Genomic DNA, 24,091 nt, shown 5'->3' with positions numbered 1-24,091 from the left:
CCCTATGTCCATTCCCATATGCTGCAATTTACTGATTAGAATTCCATGTGGTATCCTGTCAAAGGCCTTAGCAAGGTCCAGCAGAATCACTGTAAACCCATTACCCTTATCCAGTTCAGCCGTCACTGTGTTATAATACGTGAGCAAGTTACTGAGGCATGATCTACCCTTCACAAAACCATGCTGTCCCCGATACAGTATCCCATTTTCTTCTATCCAATCTTGTATTTTCTTCTTGACTATTTTCTCTAAGACCTTGATAATGATTCCTGTTATGCTGATTGGCCGGTAATTTTCAACAGCAGCCTTGGAACCACCTTTGTGCAGTGGAACTATTTTCCCCTCTTTCCACCCCCTTGGGACTGACCCAGTCCTGAGGCTCAAATTAAACATAATGGTCAAGGGCACTGACAATTCTTTGGCAGCTTCACGTACGACACGAGCTGGTATACCATCCAATCCCACAGATGTATTGACATTGAGGTTCTGTAATAGACTAGTTACCTCTACCTCATTCATCACAATTCCAGTATAAGCTGTTGGTTCCTCCATTTCCGCAAAGCCACCACCTGGATGATATACTCTTGCAAAGTGCTCGCTCAGTAATTCCACAACATCGACTGATTCAGTTACCTCCCTACCCTCAGCATTTTTTAAGATCATTCTACCATGAGCATTTTTCCTTTTACTTGCAACATATTGAAAAAACTGTTTGGGATTCTCTTTGGCCTGCATGGCCAATTTCCTTTCGTAATCTGCTTTTGCTTTTCTTACCACCCTTGTTACCATCCTGGCCTGAGCTTTATACTGTTCATGCACCTGATGGTCACCCTTCTCCTTAAATTCCCTCCACAATTGTTTCTTTTTTTGCAGCTCAAGCTTAATAGTGTTATTCATCCATTTAACCCCTACCTGATTTATTATTCAGACTCTTGGTATACAGTCAACCATTGCCTCCTGCAAACAGTTCTTAACCACCTCCCATGCACCATCAGCATCCAGCCCTTGCAGTTTTACATGCCATGGCATTGAGCCAAGCACACACCTAAGCTTGTCATACTTACCAGCCCGGTAATTCCACATATACCCTGTCTTAATTGTAAATTCGACTCCTTTAGCCACCTCCCAAGTCATGACCTTATGGTCACTCTCACCAATTGGTGGCAACATGGTCATGTTCTTTACAGCTACATTTTCAGTTGCAATTACTAGGTCCAGCACTCTCTGCCCCCTGGTATTTTCCAATACATGTTGCCGTAGATAGTTGTCCCTTAATAACTGCATAAAATCCAATTCCTTCCTCCCATGTGCCCTCTCCTCTTTCCAGTCAATGTTACCATAATTGAAATCACCCATAATAATTACCCTCCTTCCATTCATTTCTTCTATTTGCTTATGCATACTATTCCCACCATCCACTCCATCACCCGGTCTATAGCAGCACCCAATTGTATATTTTGTTCTGCTAGATTGTATCTCACACCAAACAGCCTCAAATGTGCTTTTTTCCCCATCCTGTAGTTCAACTTCTATACTCCTTGGCTGAAGCTCATCAGCTATCATCAATAACACTCCTCCCCCCTTTTTATTCACCCTGTCACTCCTGAACACGCTATACCCATCGCATTCAATCCCACTAGCTTTATCATCTTCTGTCAGCCATGTTTCACTAATACCGACAACCTGTGGCCTGGAAGTGCCAACCATGGCCAAAAACTCTTCCTTCTTGTTCCTAATACTCCTGGCATTAGTGTACATGAATCGCAGAAGCCCATTTGTCCCATCCCTACTTTGATTCCTTATACTAATTATCCCATTCTGATTTGTTGTCCGTCGTACTCGCCCGGGCATAATATACTCGTTCATACACTTAACTGCCCCCCCTAAAGTCTGCATATCTACTCCCCCCTCTTAATAAATCTAGTTTCCCTGAGTCTGTACATCCACTTCCACATCATTCATCAACACTCTTTCAAGTCTCCGTACACCAACTCCATTCAAATGTAACCCATCCATCTTATATAAGTCCTTTCGCCCATCGAACTCATTCCACACCACTCTCCATGCATAACCCACGCATAAAGTCATTGGCAATTATGGCCCTCCTTCTAAACACTTCGCTGTCATACCGCGGTAAGATACTCGCCATCCTAACTCTCTCACTCTTCTCTTTTGCTACCTCAAACAACTCCCTCACATCCTCTATCATTTCCATTTTGTCCTCTTTCAAATCATTCGTTCCTGCCACTATTATCATCTCTTTCACCCTCTGTTTTTGCAGTCGAATAGATTCGCTGACGTCCTTTATGTTCGCACCCGGCTGGTACGACTTCGTTAAACTCTCAATTATTACGCCTCTTAATAGCGAATCCCCATACAGCACTCGCTCCTTCATTTTATTGACGTTTACGTACATTCTATTATTTGCCGTCACAGACTTCCGCTGGTTATTTGTCGGTACGTTCAACACACATTTTTGCATACGCTCCAGTTGTCGTTTGGCTCTGTGTATTGCGCCATTTAAACGGGCAATTTCGCTACTCGCATTTATCTCACCATTTTCATTGTCGATCAAATCATCCATTCCTTCGGTGTTTCTACCTTCATTTACACTTTCAGCGACGCTCTCACACATATCTGGCACTACCATGCAATTCTCTAGTACACCGCCATTTTCTACATTCTGACTACCGTTAACGATATCAGTCTCGATACACGAAACACGCTTGAAGTCCTCATTCTCTTTACACTTTCTACACATATTAACTCCACTATCACTTTCTACACATATTAACTCCACTATCACTTTCTAACCAGACTCCTACCGCTCTTCGCAAGGCATACATCTCACAGACAGCACATTGCATAAATTCTTTTACATCAAAACTCTTAAGCAAGCATGGCGACCTGGCCGCCATTTTTTTCTTTATCGGTGCCATGTGTACGCTATCTTTTCTTAAAAATAATAATTAAAATAACAGAAAACACGCAAAAATTGCACAGACACACCAAGAAACAAAAAGCAAACAATACTACTTAAAATTCTGGTAAAATATCTAATGTTAACACAAAATAATACTGATCTTTTCAGGAGCTCTCGACAAGCCGATGATCTAATCCGTGCGACACCAAGCGACGATTAATATACTCTAGTATCTATATCTAGTATATATCTGAGTCTACAGCTCATCTCTAAAACCTGTTAAACTGATTTTTTAAAAAAAAAACTTTTGTACAGATTTCTCGATATGTAATTCATTTTTATTATTTCAAATCCCCTGTATACTCTTTTATCCTGAACCAGCATGAAGAATGAAGATATTTCTAATAATCAATAAGATTTTTCTTACTGGGTTATTTGAAATTCCATGTGAAATCATCAAATGAAAAATTAAACTGGAGTTGCATAATTTTATATTTTAATGAAAGTGAGTTACTGTTTACTTTATCCTTTGGATGGAAATTTTTTTTTTTTTTTTTTTAGATTTTTCCTGGCAACCTGCTGATTATAGCAACCAATTTAGTGGATCTGCTGAATTTTCAAAATTTTGAACAGTTTTAAAGTTAATTGCAACTTATTTCCAGATTGTGCAATTTCTGATTTCTTCTTAACATAATATTATAATTTCTCTCTATCTCTCTCTCTTCTCTGACATCCTCAAGATGGGTCAGGTCCCATGTGAATAAGAGCCTTTCACCTTCTCTGTCCAAAGCAAGCTCTTTTATATGCGAACATCTTTGAAAGTCCAATGCATTTCTAAGAATTATATGCCATATTAATCTTAGTCTTCCCATGGATCTTGTACCCTCCATAGTGTCCTCAAATACCAGATGAGGAAGTCTGTCTGGTTCCATTAATACAATGTGGCCAAACCAATGGACTTGATGCTTTTTAACTATGTTAAGAATTGTTGAGTTAGGGATATTCAAATTTTGCAGCACTAGTGCATTTGTCTCATGTTCTGCCCAATGAGTTCTAATGATTTTCCTGAAGCATTTCATTTCAAAAGCTAACAGTTTCCTCTTTGCGTCTTTTTAAGATCTAAGTTTGTGTCCTGTAGGAGGATGTTGGTAGCATTATACTTTTCTATAATTTTATTTTTAGAATTGTAGAAATTTTGTTGTTTTTCCAAATTTTATTCAGTTTATTCATCATTGACCATGTATGGAGAGCCTGTGTTTTATTAGTGTTTGTCATTTCAATTTGAAGTCAAATATGCTCCTAGGTAATTAAAACTATTAACTTGTTCTATGGTTTCCTGATTAAGTGCTATCTGTATATCTTCTGGGTGTCTTCCAATTTCATTAGCTTAGTTTTAATTGAATTTATAATCATTATAATTTCTGCAGGTTTCTTGTAATTTTGCAAGCTGGTACTGGAGATTTGATCTGTTATCTGTTATAATTACTACATCATCTGTATATATGATATGTGTGTCATCTTCCATTATTTTTACTCCTTTTGTTGAGGACAATGCTTCTTTAATGAGTTCTTGGATAAAAATGTTAAAAAGACATGGGGAGAGCGGGAATCTTAGTATACCTCCTCATTTGATTTCAAGTTTTTTTTCTGTGATATTTTTATATTAATACTGCACTTCTATTCTGATAGTAGTCAGTGACAAATCGTAGCATTTCAAGATATGTTTTTCTTTGTTAATATTTGAATAAGTTTTCCTCTATTAAAATCCATAAAATCTTCTATTTAAAATCCACAAAACAGCAATAAAGGTCTCTAGACCACTTGCAATTTTTGCCAGACTATGAAAAGTTAAGATATTGTCAATTGTTGACCTGTTTATTCTAAAGCCAGCTTCTTGTTCTTCTATTAGCTGTTTGTAAATTTTATTTAGATGATTCTGTATTATTTTTGCACGGATTTTGTAAGAGTGGCAAAGAAGAGTAACTGGTCTATAATTGTAACACTTTTGAACATCACCTTTTTTTTTTTTTTTTTTTTTAAATGTATAGACAAGATTTTGACTATTTTCCAATCATTTGGGATAGTCCCACTGAAAAGAATATTATTAAATGAAACACGCAAAAAAATCAGATTATGGATTCAATCTAGGGCCTGCAGGAGTGGAATAGGTAGAATATTAACTGGTGGGGAGTGGAAGAAAAAGAAGAGCTCTCAGAAGACCTAAAGCAGTGGCACCATTCTGAAAAAATTAGTTTATCTAAAAATGCAATTAAGAAAACAAAAAGTGTGTATATCTTAAGAATTAAAATGGCAGTAAAAAATCAGAAACCGGATAATCAGGAAATAGGCTGTGGTTAATTTTAAAACCCTCTGAAATTGTGAAAATTCTGTAAATATGCAAAAAAAAAAAATAATAAAATAGTGACTACCATAATCAATAAGATGCCAGGAAAAATGTAAAAAAAAGCATATACATATGGAGGGGGGGAGAGCTGAAAAGTTCTGATAAATACCAAAAAAAAAAAAAAAAATGACTGGTTTGTGCAAAAGGGAAAGACTTTTCTCAGAGAATTGCAAATGATGGAACATCAATGTAATAAGTATATAACACTTTGTGGGGAATAGGTAGAATAATTTGTAAGTTACATAGTTCTACCTCAATTCCTTCATGGTGATTATCACAACTTTCCAGCACCCTTGTGTGTGTCTATATATATGTAAATAAGTTTTTTTGCCTTGAGAATAATGTATATTAAGGTTACCAAGTAATTTTATAAACTTGGTTATTTTACTCCTAATCCCAAGTAAGCAAACAGTTAAGTTTGCACCTGAACGTAGTTCAAATCTAAAGGTGGTGCAACACCAGGGCAACTCATTGTAAAGGTGGGTAAAACTCTGATCGCTATTCTTAGTATTTTCCAGAATGTAAAGCACATCTCACTAAGAGATGCATACTGCAATACATTATGGGTGGGGTCACTACCTAGACCGTTTTCAACCTTTATTTTTATTTATTTTTTTTTTGAGGTCTCCTCAAAAAAAGGTTGAAACCGGTATGGAAAATATGAAACCGGTATGAAAAATATGTGTGTGTGTGTGTGTGTGTGTGTATATATATATATATACACACACACACATATATATATTTTTCTTCTTCTTCCTCCTCCACCTAAAAGATAAGGTGACAAAATAATTTGCTTTCGACAAAGTCAAAAATTATGCAGCTTCAGTTCCCTGATGATTTCACTTGGAATGACTATTTCTTGTATCTTCTTTCCATATGAATTCCTGTACATCTTTAGGTTGGAATATGGCATTAGTAGTGACTGGTCCACAGACTGAATAGAAATCCAGAAGGCATGCTTACCATTATTATTAGTTTTGTTCTTGCCTGTAAATTTTCCCAAACATTTCTGTATTTCTATAGATTCATTTCCTGTTGTTTAGATCTTCAACATCAGTGTATTAAGGCTTATTCTAATTATAATCTCCAACAGGAAGCAGCTTTTGTTTTTCTTTATGTTAGTAGTAGCCTTCTCTAATGATTCAGAAAATTCCTTTGCTTCTTCCTTACACTAAACGTCTTAAAATTTTGTGTAATAGTTATACTATTGCAAAAGATCATAAAATTAGTCTCTTAATCATAAAATTTAGTCTGTTATCTGTCAAGACTTGTATTGTGCAATTTTATATTTCAGTCTTTTCTGTCAAGACTTGTATTGTGCAATCTTATATTTCAGTCTTTTAAGGCACTTCTAACTAAATCAATCCACCTAGATCTTGATCTCCCTCTGGCTCTTTCCCCTTACTATTTTAAGCAACAAGTTTCTCAAAATCATGTATTATAAAAACTTGCAAATTAACCAAATTAATTACTAATAATTATTAAAAAGAGAAAGAATGATGACAACTTCATATTAATATGCTTTTACTGTATTATACTTTATCATACACAAAAAAATGCCAATGAAAAATGTTTATTTACCTTTGCTGTGATTAAGAGTTTTTACTGGAAGATAGTCCAATCAGAAGGTTGTGTTTAGGAGAACATGATGTTGGCTGGAGCGTTGTTAAAAACACAGAATATCCATATTCTTCTGCATTATGAACTCGGTCCATGTCAATTATTCCCATACAGTATTTACCTGTTTAAGAAAATGTCATCTCAAACAGAGAAATAAATTGGTATAAGAAAGAGTAAAGAAACATGTCCAGTATATGAGTAATTGGCCAGGTCAGTAAAATAAAGACATATCTTAGATAGGATAACAAATATATATAACATTTATATAAACAATAAATAGTTGACCTATCATATTTGAAAGCTCTGGTTCAACAATGGCCAATCTAACTGCAAGCAAGTTAAATATAAATGATGCGCTTCTGACAGCCTATCAAAAGAGCAAGGAGAAAAAAGGTCATTCTAGCTTATTTTACACCATCATGCTAGATAGTGTAAAATAAGCTAGAATAAGATGGAAAACAGATGCATCAAGAATCCATCTGTTTTCCATCCATTGGCAAGAAACAGGCTTTGTGCTTGTGATTTGGTTGTGTTTAGTGAAATACTGATGTTCACAATGAACTGAATTGTTTATAATCTAGTCAATTTTTTTTTAGGTTATACTAGGGATAAACATAGTAGGTTATAATGGAAAAGAAATTATATTCTTGTTTTTATTCATCACCCAAGCATGAGCAAAAAAAGCACACGAGACCAAGCAAAAAGCTTTCTACAACTATCTCTAATTCAACATAATTTAATAATATGGTGATACAACATTTTGTGATTTGCATATGGAAAATGTCTTCTGCTGATTTAGCTTACAATATCTTCACAGGTCTAATCCCAAATGAAGAGACTTCAATAAAGGTCAAAAACAGTCTGGGTTTTGACCTTTATCTTCCCATTATTTTCTTCTTCAATTCATCCATCCTTTAGGACAGGATGAGTCTCCTGATTAGGGGTCATAACAAATTAATGGAACTGGCATGGCACTCCTCTGTCGCATTCCCTAAGGGCCATTATTTTATGGCTGTATATCTGCGTTCAAGAAGCTGGTCAGTAGAAAAAATCCTCTACTGACACATGCGATTGATTAACTCACCATTTGACTGAAAAAAACCTGATAAAGATTCCTCACATCATAGACAGGATTCAAAACTGGGTCTTTCCAAATGAAGGGCTCATTAATACTAACTGAGCTACAGAGGTTCCTTCCTATTATGCACAGCAATATATATGTCCAAAAGGAAGTACAGTGTGTATTAATGGGGTGCTAGTGTAATTTGATGTGCAGTCATCTCTATATACAAGCAATCAAGTCATTGAGATACTTGATTGCTTGTATATAGAGATGACTGCACATGAGCAAAGGAAAAAAAAGTTTTACCCAGCAATGAGCAAAGGAAAACACAAGTTTTCTTTTGCTCATTGCTGGGTAAAAGACCAAAACAAGAATATAATTGCTTGTCTATTATAATTTAAAATTGATGTTTTCTTCAGGTTTTGTTATAGATTGCTAATGTTTGGGTCTGGTTTTCAAATTCTTTCACTTTTTTTTTCGATTAATATTTGTATATTCAAAACTGTAAGTCTACAGTTCATCTATGAAATATCTCGATTTCGATTCTTTTTAAAACTATTATATATATTATTAAGAACAACACATAAGTCCACAGTAATAACTTTAATTAATAAATAAGGTACATATTTCGTACTAAAACTAATAGTACATCTTCAGTGTTACAAACAGATAGGAATAGAATACAAGTAACGAACATTCGGTGGATCACCTATTAAAATACAATGTTGTCGCGAGCGAGGAAATGAATAAATAATTAATATTTAAGATAATTAGTTTTTTAGTTTTTTAATGATTACATAAAATAAAAGCCTCCCAGATCTTTGAGAGAGGCAATCATTTCGATTTAAATTCGGTCGGTGTAAAAAAGTTTCACAACTTTCTTTAAAGAGGTGTTCATATTTGAACCTGCATCTATGAAGGAGAATAGCTTTATCCCACTGGATATTATGGGTGATGGTAATACTGTGTTGTGCTAGACCAGACTTCTGAGGTTTGTTGTAATCAATATAATATTGATGTTTTTAAATTCTTTTTTCCACAGAATGGCCAGTTTGTTCAAAATAAAAAACATCGCATTCACAAGGAATTAAAGAACATCAATATTATATTGATTACAACAAACCTCAGAAGTCTGGTTTAGCACAACACAGTATTACCACTACCTATAATATCCAGTGGGATAAAGCTATTCTCCTTCATAGATGCAGGTTCAAATATGAAAGCCTCTTTAAAGAAAGTTGTGAAACTTTTTTACACCGACCGAATTTAAATCGAAATGATTGCCTCTCTCTCTCTCTCTCGAAGATCTGGGAGACTTTTATTTTATGTAATCATTAAAAAACTAAAAAACTAATTATCTTAAATATTAATTATTTATTAATTTCTTTCATTTCCTAGCTCGCGACAACATTGTTTTAATAGATGATCCACCGAATGCTTGTTACTTGTATTCTATTCCTATCTGTTTGTAACACTGAAGATGTACTATTAGTTTTAGTATGAAATACCTACCTTATTTATTAATTAAAGTTATTACTGTGGACTTACGTGTTGTTCTTAATAATTATACCATGCCACAGGTTATGCTAAAAATATTATATATATTTTTATTTTTAGTGCAATATGCATTTTTTCTCACTCAAATCTAAATTATAATGATTTCTTATTTCAAACTCCTCTATTCTCATATTCTCGACTCATCTGAAGATATCACTATCAATAATAATAAGCATGCTTCTATTGTTTATATATTATTTCCATGTAAATTTATGCATATGGAAAGAACACAAAAGGAACTTCAGTTGTGTTGTATCATTAGTTACAACTTTCAATTTTTCATGGGTCTATTACTTTCAGCAGTTGATCTCTCAGCACAAAACCATATTGTTTTCTCCAAATGCAGCAGTATTTCTGGAATATTTCATTTTCTCTATAATTAAAATGCAACAATATGCTGAATTAAAAATATGAGAAACTTAAAAGTGGAGAAAGAAAAAAAAACTCGCATTTAAGAGAAAAGAGTAATGAAGGCAATAGAAGATGCAGTTGAAGAAACAGTACCAGAAGAAGAGAAGATCAAGAAGAAATGGATTACCCAAGAAACACTAAAGTTAGTACAGGAGAAAAGAATGTTGAAGATAAGAAGGGATACATCAGAACAAATAGAAGAGCAATATAGAAGAAGTGTAATGAGGTGAAAAAAGCAGTCAGAATGGATAAGATTAAATGGTTAGAAGCCCAATGCAACAATATAGAACAGTACTATGGAGAGCATAAAACAAGGGAGGTATACAAAATGATCAGAACCATTAATAGAAAGTGGCAACCAAAACAGACCACAATTAAAGATAAAAAAGGCAAAGTATTGATGAATAAAGAAAAAATTGTACAGCGGTGGACAAGATACTGTAGCGAATTATATGAAGAAAAACTAGATTCAGATAGGGTTGGGAAACTGACTGAAGAATTGAAGTAGATATCACCACCAGGTAATGAGCATGATATGGGCATTTTAAGAGGAGAGGTAGAAAATGCAATAGGATGGCTAAAACACAACAAGAGTCCTGGTAACAATAACATTACTGGAGAAATGATTAAATATGGTGGTGAAAGTATGGTTACAGAAATGCACCAACTATGTAATATGGTATGGAAAGAAGGGAAAATGCCAGAGGAGTGGGTGAAATCAATATTAGTAACATTATAGAAATTAGTAACATAACAAGAAAGGAAATAAGCTAGAATGTAAAAATTATAGAACAATTGCCTTGATAAGTCACCTTGGTAAAGTGGTGATGATGATCATATTGACAGAAAGATTGAGAACACAATTGGAAGCATACCTTGCAGATGAGCAAGCAGGATTTAGGAAGGATAGAACTACAATTCAACAGATTTTGACAATGAGGTTAATAGCAGAGAAAGCTAGGAGAAAAAACAAAAACATATATACTTGCTTTGTTGATTTTCAGAAAGCATTTAACAGTATTGACCAGAAAGTGACATTAGCAGTTCTGGAATCCTATGGAATTGATAAAAAACTAATAGCTATATTAAAAGATGTTTATCAGAATACAGTTGCAGCAGTTAGAATAGGTGATGATTTGGGGAAATGGTTTAAAACAAGCAGAGGTACTAGACAGGGAGATCCAATATCACCAAGCATTTTCATTGCACATTTAGAAAGAGCAATGGACAAATTGAAGGAAGATGCCAAAGGAATATCTGTACACGGAATGAGAATCAACAATCTGAGATTTGCAGATGGTATTGTTATTATTGAAGAAGACGAAAGAGAACTACAAAAAACACTGAAACTGTTAAATGAGGAAGGGAAGAGATTTGGACTTGTTATGAACTTGGAAAAAACAAAGACAATGGTATTTGGTGAGAAGAACATGAAACAAAAGATACAAGTGGATGGAACTGATATAGAAAATGTAGAACAATTCACTGACATATGATTGGACTGTAAAAAAGAAATAAACATCAGGATTGCAAAAGGAAGAACAAATCTGAAGGCCATGGATAACACCTGGAAAAGTAAAGTGATCAGTCTGCAAACAAAACTAAGAGTACTGGAAACATGCATCTTCAGCAGTGTACTGTACGGATCTGAAACATGGGTAATAAATAAGGAATCAAGAAAAAGAATTTTGGCATTTGAAAGAACTTGTTACAGGAAGATTCTAAAAATAGGATGGGTAGAGAAAATCACCAATGAAGAGCTTTATCAGAAGATACAACCAAAACAGAATCTAATGCAGAAGATTATAAAACGGAAGCTGCAATTATTTGGACACACATCTATAGAATGAGTGAGGACCGGAAGATAAAGACATTTACGTTTGGTATTTTGGATGATTTAAACAGAAGAGGTATACCATACAGAGAATGGACAGACGATATAAAAGACTGGTGTGGAATGGGTGTACAAAAACTGCGACACTGTGCACTGGACAAAGAAAGGTGGAAGAAGATAGTGAAACAGGCACTGAGCCCATGGTTCATGATGATGATGAATATGCTGAATATGTTTAAATATGGTGTATTTCTGTTCTTTTTTTAAACACATTTTGTTACTTAATGCTTATCATAAATGATAATGCTTCTTCAAATGGAAGTAATAAAAAAAAAGATAGGGCACATTAACTAAGTAACATAAAAATGCATTCACATGGTATCTTTATTCTTGTTTGTGTGTGTGTATGTATATTAGGTTTTTATATGTGCATTATTTTAATATTTACATTGACTGTTTTGCAAATGAAACAACCACAAACTCAGTGGAATTGAAAATAGGCATCATTAACATGAACAGAAAATAGGTGGAACTGATAGATGAATTAGAGAAGTTATGTTTTTTGTTAGAGACTTAAATGGTACAGTAGGAAATGATAAATGACATCTTTGATAAGATTGCTCTTTTTTTTTTTTTTTTTTTCTTTTTCCCCTATTGGCTTTGGTTGGGAGTTCTTAGTCATCGAGCTGCCTGCCTGCTGATGAGGGTTTCCCATATGAGGGAGAGTCTGATACAACCATATTTGTTTAGGTTGGGATAGTTGATAAAAGCTGCAGCTGATTCCAGAAAAAGTCTCGATAACTTGAATTTACTTCGGTGGAGTAAGGAGGCTTTTTTCCAATGGATTCTGTGCAGGGTATCCAGGGCCTGGTCTGTTAATCTGAAGCGGCCGTAGTGGCGAAATCAGATGTAATCTTGGTGCTCTGTTATACAGATGCTGGCTGTCCTACCTGTTTGTCCATAATAAGAAAGGTCACAGCTGCAGGACACTTGGTAAACTCCAGGTAAATCCAGAGGTTGTAGCTGGTCTTTGGAGGAGCAGATAAGGGCTGCTAGCTTTTCGTGTGGTTTATAGGTGGTCACAAGATTGTGCTTTTTAAAAATCTTGGCCACCTTTTCTGAGATGTCATGGATATAGGGGGATGGTGATGGACTTGCTGTTTATGAGGGGGGGGGGGGTTACACGTTGTGTTAAATTTCTTTGTATCTGGTGGCAGGTGCAGCCATTGGCCAAAAAAAAAAAAAAAAAAAAAAAAAAAAAAAAAAAAAAAAAAAAAGTTAAATACTAGTGGTCAAGAAAGAGGTCATAATATGAAAAAAAAAAAAGTGTTTTCTATATGGGTGAGCTCTGTGTTGAGTGCACTGTTATCTGAGCAAATTAGTTTTGGCCAGTGGACTAAGGTTTTTATAGTCCCAAATTGTTGGGGGGGGGGGGTAATATAACCACTGATGGATGTATCTACCTGTATGTGTGGATTTTCTGTAGACTGTGAAGGTCAGGAATTTACTTGGTTGTCTTGTAACTGGAGTGTCTAGAAATGTGATTCTGTTGTTATTTTCTATTTCTGTTGTGAATTGGATCCTTGGATGTTAGCTGTTCAAATGGGGAAAGGAAAGTGTGTAAGGTGTTTGGGCCATATGGTCAAATTGCAAACACATCATCCACATAATAGCATAGCCAAATTGTGGGTTTAAGGGGGGGGGGGGGGAATTTAGGACATTCTTTTCAAATGTCTTCATGAAAAAGTTAGCCCGGGCTGGGACACATGGCTATACCCTTGATTTATTTGTAGAATTTTCCTTGCCAAAATATTGCCGAAACAAAATAGCCCGAGTTCATAGTGAACTGAAAAGGGGCCAAGATATCAGGAGGAAATTCTGCTTGGATAAATGCCAAAGTGCTTTAAGTGAGACATTTGTGAATAAGGCGGAGATATTGAAACTGACCATTAAGTCAGCATGAGGGATTGTATACTGGACTTAAAATGGGCTGAGTTTTTGATATGTGATGAGATATTGCCAGTAGCACTGGAAAGCACTTTGGTTAAATGTTTAGTTACTTTGTATTTGGGTGAGTCTATACCATCTACAATTGGGCATAGAGGTACATCCTCTTTATGGTTTTTGGAAGTCCATAAATATTGTAGGGGGGGGTCTGAAATTGTAAGGTTTTAGTTTGTTGGTTATGTTTGCCAGTCAGGAGGTAACATTTTTTAGTAGTCTGTGGATGGCTGTAATCTGTGTCTTGATGGGATCATAATTTAGTAGGCATTAGGTGCATTGGTCTTTCAGGAGGGTGGTCATATTTTTTTAATACAATCCGTATGGTTTCAAATAACAATAGCATTGCTCTTGTCCACTTTCAGGATTTTTTTTTTTTTTTGCTATTTCTTAGATGTAGAAGTGTTTTAAATTATTTTGTCGGGCAGGTTGCCAGCAGGAAGTTTCAATTGTGATAGTACGTTAGCTACTCTGAGCCTAATATTGTTGGCCTCAATGGTGGGAAGGTTGTAGATTCCAGGCTTGATCTGAATCACGAAATCTTTGGTTGGTACATGTCTGGGTGTGATGGTGAAGTTCTGGCCACGGCTGAGTGTGTTGATGGCAGCTGCTTCGAGGTTGGTGGTGGAAAGATTAACTGTATTGTTTTCAGGCAGTCTTGGAGATGGTGACTGTTTTGTTAAATTTTCAAAATTTTTTATATCCACTCCCCCCAGAGACCAGCTACAACCTCTGGATTTACCCGGAGTTTACCAGGTATCTTGCACAGCTGAAACCTTTCTTATTATGGACAGACAGGATTAGCCAATTTTTCGATGGGTTCTCCATTCAGCCATAGACTCAGGTATATACACTTATTCCTTCTTCACCTCAAAACCTGTATCCCCGAAACCTGCTCACTGCAGAAAAAGAAAATAAAAACAGGCTGCTTTCTAGATTCTTTAATCACTTCTTAATGGTACACTCTCTTTGATTTTTTCTCAGTTTATAGAAATGTACCCACAGAGGTAGATACATTCACAGACCTTCCACACCATCCCTCTTCCCAACAAAAAGACATTATAAAACTCTTGCTAATAAAACCATCAACTTTTGTTCTGCTCAGGCTTCCTCGTCATACCTTCTTATCTTAAAAAATAACAAAATACTTGTCTCCCCCCCCCCCAAATCCTCTCAACATATAGATTTTGGTAAAGATATCATCACTTCCTAAATCTGGGATATCCCAGAAAAAATAACTAGAACTTTAAAGAAATATAATCTCTGCACTACTTTTAAATCTCACATTACTGTGCTTCACCCTGCATTACTATGTTTCACAGCAGTAAATACAAACATGAAAGACAAATTAAAGATGGCAAAATTATATTCTTGGTTTCATCCTTTATCCAAGTGTAATGAAGTCATTTCACGAATAATGCAGAAGTCATATTTCCATATACAAGTAGTCAAAAGATGCCACACCTTATTAATAAAATACTCTGGATTAGAGATGGATATTGCAAGTTTTTTTTAACTTGGTTATACTATAAATTAAAGATGCCAAGAAATTATATTCTTAGTTTCATCCTTTATCCAAGTGCAAGCAAACAAAGTTTGCACATGAAGTCACTTCACAACTGAGATAATTGTATATAGATGCTAATGAATTCATATCAATTGCCTCAGTATCCCATTAATGCAATATACATATCCTTACGGACATGTATAATGCTATGCATTATGGGAAGGGCCACTACCCAGACCAGTTTCGACCTTTATTGAGGTCTCATCAGTGGGAGCCAGACCCAGAAGAGTTACAAGGTTGAAGTAATGCAGAAAATCTTGGTATCACTTCTGGGTCTGCCTCTCACTGATGAGAGTTCGATAAAGGTTGAAACTGGTCTGGATAGTGGCCCTTTCCATAATGCACAGCATTATACATATCCATAAAGATATGTGCATTGCATTATGAGATACTAAGGTAATTAATGTGAAGGCATTAGCCTCTATATACAAGTAGCCCAGTCATGAAGTGACTTCACGTACAAACTTTGCTTACACTTGGATAAAGGATGAAACCAAGAGTATAATTTCTTGGCATGTTTAATCTATAGTATAATCAAGTGAAAAAATTTTCAACAAACATGAAAGATTTTTTTGAATGAGCAGTAGTTTTAAAAAACAACCAAATTACAATAAAACATTGATGTGTGAAATTTTCCAAGATTTGGGAAGATTAATTATTACACATCCAGTCTAAAAGTCAAGTCTGCTGACAGCACCCACAAAGGGCACCTCTCTTAGGACTTGAGGCTTTCAACCTATCTTCTGCTGATGTTGTTGATTTTACAGAACAAAACACTGAAATCATAAACTTGTGTTTAATTCATTCTATGCTTTGTCTTCATTTCATTAAACCATAATGTGAACATCATTTCCAACTCTAGTTGTCTGCTTTTGAGGAGATGATACTTCTGCACTGGTATGCAAAAAATTCATCAAAAATAATTTACCAGAAAGCAATTTACTGAAAAAATAATTAATCAAATAAACAATTCTAAAGTAAGAGGAACAAAGAGGATCAAGATTTTATGGCCAACTAAATTTTTATGCAACTTTGAGTTTGTAAAATGCATCAAGTGACATGTAACCATATTCTTATATTGATTATCTTAAATTCAATAGCCATTTTAATGTTATTGCTAGAGTATAAGTTTGGTATCGTTCTTTATTGTGAAGAGAAAAAAAGGGTCTGTTAATACAACATACATCAACATTCTGTTAATGCAAAATTTAAAGAACCCTTTTGGGGAGGAGTTCTTGAATCTACTTTAATATATAAAATAAATATATAAAAATTTATTAATTTATATGGGTAACATTTATTATTAATAATATAATGATATTTACAAGTTTAAAATGTATAATTTGAATGGCACTATGGATATTGTAATATATAATATAATATTTATAGATATCTATATTTACAATATAAAATATTCCCCCCCCCCTCCACCTTCATGTGCTCTCAGATGAAGGGACACATCAACTGCATTCAATAACTGCAGAAAAAATACACTAACACAAAATATTTGAGCCATTATATCATAGTGTACTGAGAATGAACAAAATTAGTGCTTTCTTGTTATATGTCCCTCATTGAGGGGAGGCATATATCACTCACATACTAGCTGCCATTCCTTCTCTTAAATTCATTCACACTATCTGTACTCACCATCTCTAATGGCAAGTCACTCCAATCATGTAAAGCTCTATGGGAGAAAAATTTAGCTCACTTTTTCCTGACTGCATTTATTCTCAACTTCCATGGTTATCCTCTCATTCTCTCTCTCTCCACCTTCCATAAAATGAAAAAATTCCATCTGCTGGTGTCCTGTATAATCCTTTCAGAGTCTATAGATCTCTATCATATCATTCCTCTTTCTCCTGTTGCTAGCATCTGCTGTAAACAAATTCTCAATATGTCCTCAATCTATATTATATGGTCCTGATCTAATTCTCATTCATCCTTAGATGGGTTGAGTCCCCTAATTAGGCAATTAAATCCAGCCAGCTTACCATTCCTCTGCTGCATCCCTCTAATAGTAAATATTTTATGTCTGTAGTTATGTGTGTTCACAGAGACAGTTTATCTCTTTTGAGAGATGAAACCTGACTTTCTGGGAGAAAAAAAATTCAACCTCCATATGAAACCAGCTAAGTCACCTTTAATTGAAAAGCCCTGATAAAGATTTTCCTCACATCATAGAGAGGATATCATCTTGAATACTCTCCTTTGCACTCTTTCCACCTTATCTAAATCACTTTGGAAACCAGGAGACCAGATTATTCCAGACAAGGTCATATCAAAACCTTGTAAAGAACAAAATGACTTTCTTATCATTACTGTCAATGCTTGTTCCATAATTGCCTGAGTTGCATCTGCAATCTGCAATATAGCACCTGACTTTCAACTTCCCATCTACTAAAATTCCAAGATCATTAGCCTGATCAGTTTCTTCTAGCATAATACACCAATGGATCTCATTACACCAAAGTGCCCAACAAAAGCATTTGCACTGCATTTACTGACATTGACCTGAAAGTCATTTTCACATGCCCATGATTCCAATCTATTCAAATCATTCTGCAAGTACTGCATATCAGTAACATTCTTAATTAACCTGCCAATCTTTGCATCAGCAGAAAAAAAAAAAAGCCGTATATCACCAGTCAAATCCTTCCTAATGTCAACAATGTGAAGAATGAAGAACAATGGACTAAGGAATGGTCCCTCTGGTACACTGCTGACCACTTTAAATCTTCCTGACTCATCTCCTATACACCACTTTTTGATATCAATCTGACAGCCATTCTCTTATCTAAGCTTATAGTTTATAATCCAATCCCATATCCTCCAACTTTTGCAACAAACTTCCTTGTTGTATCCTACGAAAAGCCTCAGCAATGTCACATAACGCCATAATGAATAATTTTCCCTTGTCTAACTTAACTGTAACTTTATTAGAAAATGTAAACAAGTTACTGAACCATAACCTTCCCTTAGAAATCAGAAATCATGAAATTAGCTTCAAATTTTTAACAATGAGATTTAACTACGTCATATCTCCAGCAACTAAAAAAACTGTAAGAGAAAAACTAATGTTCCACAAAATTATAACTTTCAACTTCTTTTAGTTTTACCACACAGTGGACTGACTATGATTTCTTGACCTTTTCACAAGAACATATCATTTAGATTACCAATTGCTTCCAAACTTTCCACTCCCAGGCATTGCCTTAGTGGATTACACTGGCCCTGAGTGGTAGTGTGTCCCAAGGGTCTGTTGCTATTTAATGAAATGATAAGAAGAAATGATATTAAAAAGGGCTTGAGGGTGAATATATATAGTTGTTTACAGATGATGTGAAGTTGGGAAGAACTATGAGAAGTAGAACACATGTTGTTGCTTTGCAAGATACAAACACAGACTGGGTGAATGAATCGGATTACCTTTCAATATAGCCAAGTGTAAAGTTTTAAAATGGGAAGCAAAGATGGGATGTAGAATATAAGATCAGTGGGGATATCTCAGAGAAGGTGAGGAATCTAGGGGTGTTGGTGGATAGGGATCTGAAATTTTTGAAACATTTGTTAAAATTTTGAGGGCAGCACAGTGGATTATGGCAATGTGGAGGACACTGACATGTAGAAGTAAAGATGTTAAGATTCTACTGTATAAGGTTCTGATCACACTGCATATGGATTACTGTACACAGATTTGGTCACATGGATTTCAAAAGGACGAAGAGATGTTAAAAAAATACAGAGGTGACTAATTACTAAGATGCTTTCTGGTCTCTAGAATGTTGAATATACAGATAGACTGAAGGAATGTAATTTGCAGTGGATAGAAGGGGGGAGGGGAACATGATTGAGACATATAAGTTAGTAAGGGGTTATTACCAGATTAATGTGGATGAGATTTTTCAAAGAATGATGGAGATAAGGAGAGAAGAAGATAGTGTCCTGGTAAGGTCATTCCTAGAAGCTATATGAGGAGACTGTGAGTAAATGGGATAAGAAGCAGGTTTTTTTGTGGAGTGTAGTAGGTGATTGGAATGCATTAAGTTACAGTATATGATGAACTACAGAGGAATTGTTCTAATGAGTCAGATGAGAAAAGTACTTATGATATTAATGGAAAGAATAAGAAAACTAATGGAAGAAAATCTGGTTAGATGAGACAGAAGTACTGTTCACCAAATATCAATGTTAAGATTGATTATAGAAAAAGTTCTAATGGTCAAAGACTCTGTGAGACAAATATTGGCTTTTGAAAGAACATGTTACAGAAGGATTTTACAAATTGAAGTGCAAAAAGTAAAAAATTGAAGAACTGTATTGCAAACAAAACTAAAGAGAATCTAATGCAGAAAGTAATTTAAAGGAAACTAAGTTTTTTGGACATATCTGCAGAATGCAAACCAGATGAAAGATCAAAACCTCGATGCTTAGAACAGTAGATGATGTGGAAGAGTAATATGGAAAGAGATCGCAGGATTTGAGTCACCTTGCAATAAATAAAAAGAACTGGCAAAGAATTGGTGAAACAAGCATCAGACACCTCAATGGGCAATAAGGATATGATAAGCTGGGTATGTGATAGTGGACCTCCTGCAATAACTATAAAGAAAGTAGTGTCAGGACTATGTTACTATGTCTCCTGACAGCAACACTGTCAGGAGACATAGTAACTCAAATGTTATTACTCTTGACAGATAGAGGTGCTAGTTGTATGTACTGTACACGAACAAAAGGTAATACAGACCATTCTAACAAATATCCTTGTATGAAGAAGTGATTAAAGTCAACATCTCTGTGTGCAACACTCTAAAGTATGTTCACAAGATTAGAACAATGATCATTGATCAAAGTCCAGGTTGAAGGAGGTAAAACTGCAAGCAACTTTTATCATGGCCTTAGAGAAGCCTGTGGCAACAGTGCTCTAATGGACTGTCACAAGATGGGTCAGTGCATTATGTGCAGGATGACTCACCATTTCAGATGAGCATGTTGAGCTTCTTTGGGACCTCCTCGAGGTTGATTGATAATGGACTGTATGCCAGTTGGCCCAGGAAACTAGGATAAACCACCAAAGTGTTTGGCACATTCTAAAAAAGAGGCATTGGTATGTGCAAAATTTCAGCTTGTTGGGTTCCACATCACTTGACTAAGGTGTAAAAATTGCACAGGTATGCAGTTGCTGGCCTCCATATGGAACGATACTAAAATGAAGGGGATGTGTTCCTGAATTGTATCATAGCCATTGATGAAACATGGACAAAGGCTTATGAGCCTGAACCAAAGTGACAATCCAATAAATCACGCCATTAAGGATCACCCCATCCAAAAAACTTCGCCAGGAATCCAACAAAATTAAAGTCATGCTGATAGTCACTTATGAAATTCAAGGTATCATTCATCGTGATGCTGTGTCCTAAGGGCAAACTGTTAACATACAGTATTATCAATGATTTCTGGAGCAACATTTGTGTCTGGCTTTAAGGAGAATATGCAATCACATATTTTTCATGGGTTCTCAACCATGTTTGTTGCACAACAATGTATGATGTCATGTGTTGCAATTGGTGACAGAGATGTTGGAAAGGTGGCAATGGAAATTATTGGAAGATCCTCCATATTCACCGGATATGAGTCCTTGTGACTTCGACTTGTTCCCCAAAATGAAAGAACCCCTCAGACGTTTAGTTTCATGATGTGCAAGAGTTTTTTTGAGCGGTAGTTTGCACTATCACTGATATCAACATGCTACATTCTGCTGATGGTATCCAGCTACTGCCACAAATTTGGAAATAGGTGCCGAACAAGGCAGGAGATTACATTAAAGGGATGTAATTGTGTAGATCTGATAAACTATTTTACATTTTTTGAACATGTTGTTACTACTTTATTTTCATAGATCTTCCATTGGGAAGCCACCATCAGCATCTAAGATGATATTTACATGATTTAGAAAAATTAAAGACGGACACTTAAACTTACATGAAATAAATTTATTAGCTGTAAAATTTACTTGATATTCCTCCTGATATCATCAAACCTTAAGTTCTGTATAATCCATTCTGGTTATGTCAGTGTATGTACAAGACAAAAACCAGGTTTAAGAAACAGCCATGAGTAGCCATATCTCTTTTACCTTGCAAATTACTACATGGTGCATTTTGAAGATCGACTCCTTAACCTACAGTATGGTACAGATATGTAGATGATATATTTGCAACATGGAAAGATTCATCATCAGATTTAAAACTATTCATCTCAAAAATAAATATGATTCAGTTTACTTTAGAAGCAGAAAAAATTATTAACCAGCTTTTTTAGATATTTTAATTCTTTGTCAATGATGGGAGTTTACAATTTTCTGGTTTTATAAAATAAACTCACACTGATCGTTATATCCATGCCAATTCTCATCATCATCCTGATCAAAGAATGGAACTATTAAAACACATTACATTATGGTCATAATATTTGTTCCCCACACTTACTTTGTTCACAAAATAAGCATGGGGAACAAAATTGTATGGGGTTCCCCCATTTCCTCTCCCATCCGTTAGGACAGGTTGAGCCCTCCTAATGAGGGATTAAGTATATTTTATGACTGTAGATCCATGTGTGTTCAGGGGGTGGGGGTGGGGGGTGGTTTGCATGTTCTGAGGAATGAAAAAACACGAGTTTCCCCCCTCCACCTCTATATGAGACCAGCTAACTCACCTTTAGTTGAAAGAGATCAGATAAAAGTTCCTCAAGCATGGACAAGAATCGAATCCAGGTCTTTCCAACCAGAAAACTTCATGTATACCAACTGAGCTACAGAGGCTCTTTGTTCCACTGAAGACTTTTTACAATATAAGAATTGAATTATATCAAACCTGCATTTATGAAAAAATGACTTTAATGAATCTTTTATTAAGAAAGCCTTTATCAGCTTTAGACAACCAGTCTCCAGATCTCTGAAGATATCACTCAGATTCCATTCCCTAATACAGTATGATACAAAAAACAGTACTGAATAACATGTTATTCAGTACTGTTTTTTTCAGTATGATATATGTTATAGAGTAAATGGATTTATTAATAAAGATATATATATTTACACATGATGACATGCACATCCATAACTATCAGTAGAATCTTAGTCGAATAAAACATTAAACGGAAGATTATGTGCTTGAAATGGGCACCTTGTCTTTCTAGACAGGTTTTGTAATGCATGCGAAGGTTTCTGTCATCTTGAACAAGGATTGGGACATCTGCTGGCCATATCATGTAATTTTATCCCTTAGTTCAAAGTATGAAGCCAGGTCATAGTGGAATACCCATAACTCGGACCATTTGCTCTACCAACCGTGTATGAACAAAAAGAATGATCAACAATAAATGTCTTTTCTTCCAATGTCAAAATCATTGCTACAGCTGAATGTAATGGCATAGACTCTATACATGCTCTTCTATTAATGTGCATGCAGTTGAATAGCATATCTCATAGCACTTGTACTGAAAGGAGTGTTGAAGTTCAGTACTCTTTTTTTTTTTTTGTACCATACCATATTAAAGGATTTTTTGCACGTATAGCTAAAGTTCTAAAACCTCTTAATACTGTCCTTTCATCCTGTCAGGAAGATTTCTATTTTTCTTTCTTCACCTAAAGACAAGTTTTCTTCACTCAAACCTTTCATGGGTTTACCAGATCCTATACTATGTCTTACTTTGGACAGTCTAGTACAGGGGTCGGCAACCTTTTTGGATTGAAGAGCCATTTTTAAAATTATATCTGTTAAAAAAAATTTAGGGAGCTGGTGATGAGCAACCAATGGTGCACAGGTTGCATGCAGCCCTCTCAGGTTTTTTGTGTGGTCCACAGTGTTCATTTTGTATGGCAGAATTAGTATATTTTAATTAAAAATCTATTTCATGAATGTTGATTTTTACATGTGGATTTATTTGTGCAGGTTAAAAAATTAAAATATAGCTAAATAATGGAAAATAAATTAATACTTTCTTATCAAAGAAAAATAAAATATTCTTTATGCAGATTGAACCGAGTATTTGATTTATTATTTAATTGCTCATCACTGCTTTAAATTTAGAAACTACATTGAAAAATATTATAATTAAATTATTTATTCAGTTTTTTTTTAATTTTTTTTACAGTAACATGTTATCATACTTGGAAAACACAGGGGTGGATGGCATGTCACACGAAATTATATATTTTTAAATATTAAATAATAAAACAAAGATTTGCTCCCCCTTACAAAAATATGTGTATAAAATCCAATAACATACCTATTTCTTTAATTTTTTTTTTTTAAATTTAAAATATCTTCTTAGTGCAACTTTTTGCTGTTGAACTTCTTGGGATAGTTTCTCAATATGCGGTGAATACGCTGTAATTTTCATTTTCAAACATGACGAAAGACTCACATTGTTTAGTAGGTTTCTCAACTTACTTTTAATAAAATTCATATTAGAAAATATTTGCTCACAGAAATATGTCGATCCGAAAATCGATAGAAGTCCAAATCTTATGTGAAAAAATCACTGAATGTAAGTGTCCAGTAAACAATTCCACTCTGATCTTGCTTTTTAAGATCTTCTATTTCAGACCATTTTTTTTTTTGTATTGCAAAGGTAGATTTTTGTCTTTCCAACTCCTCCAGGTCAGCTTTAAGATTTCTAAATTTTGAATTCCACAAATCCTGGGTTTT

The 24,091-nt window shown here is 34.9% G+C and overlaps 1 protein-coding gene across 7 annotated transcripts in view; it reads right to left on the bottom strand.

Annotated features, from left to right (window-relative positions):
* Nucleotides 1-24,091, bottom strand: part of LOC150106647 (glutathione S-transferase C-terminal domain-containing protein) — a 300,229-nt gene that overhangs the window by 4,269 nt on the left and 271,869 nt on the right. For 5 of the 7 annotated variants that reach the window (XM_090392600.1, XM_090392602.1, XM_090392601.1 and 2 more), the window contains one exon: nt 6,909-7,068. In XM_090392600.1, the coding sequence (XP_090248726.1) occupies nt 6,920-7,068 (149 nt within the window). In that variant the 3' untranslated portion in view covers nt 6,909-6,919. Of the gene's footprint in view, nt 1-6,908; nt 7,069-21,448; nt 21,562-24,091 lie in introns of those variants that run through there. The other 2 variants (XR_016548323.1, XR_016548324.1) reach the window with 2 other exon arrangements.

Source organism: Typopeltis vanoorti, chromosome 5 (assembly GCF_054136105.1).
Source record: "Typopeltis vanoorti isolate ZY-2024b chromosome 5, IOZ_Tvanoo_1.0, whole genome shotgun sequence".
In the NCBI taxonomy this organism is placed as follows: Eukaryota; Metazoa; Arthropoda; class Arachnida; order Uropygi; family Thelyphonidae; genus Typopeltis; species Typopeltis vanoorti.
Note: the sequence above shows the minus strand (reverse complement) of the source record. Positions and strands in the feature narration are given on the sequence as shown.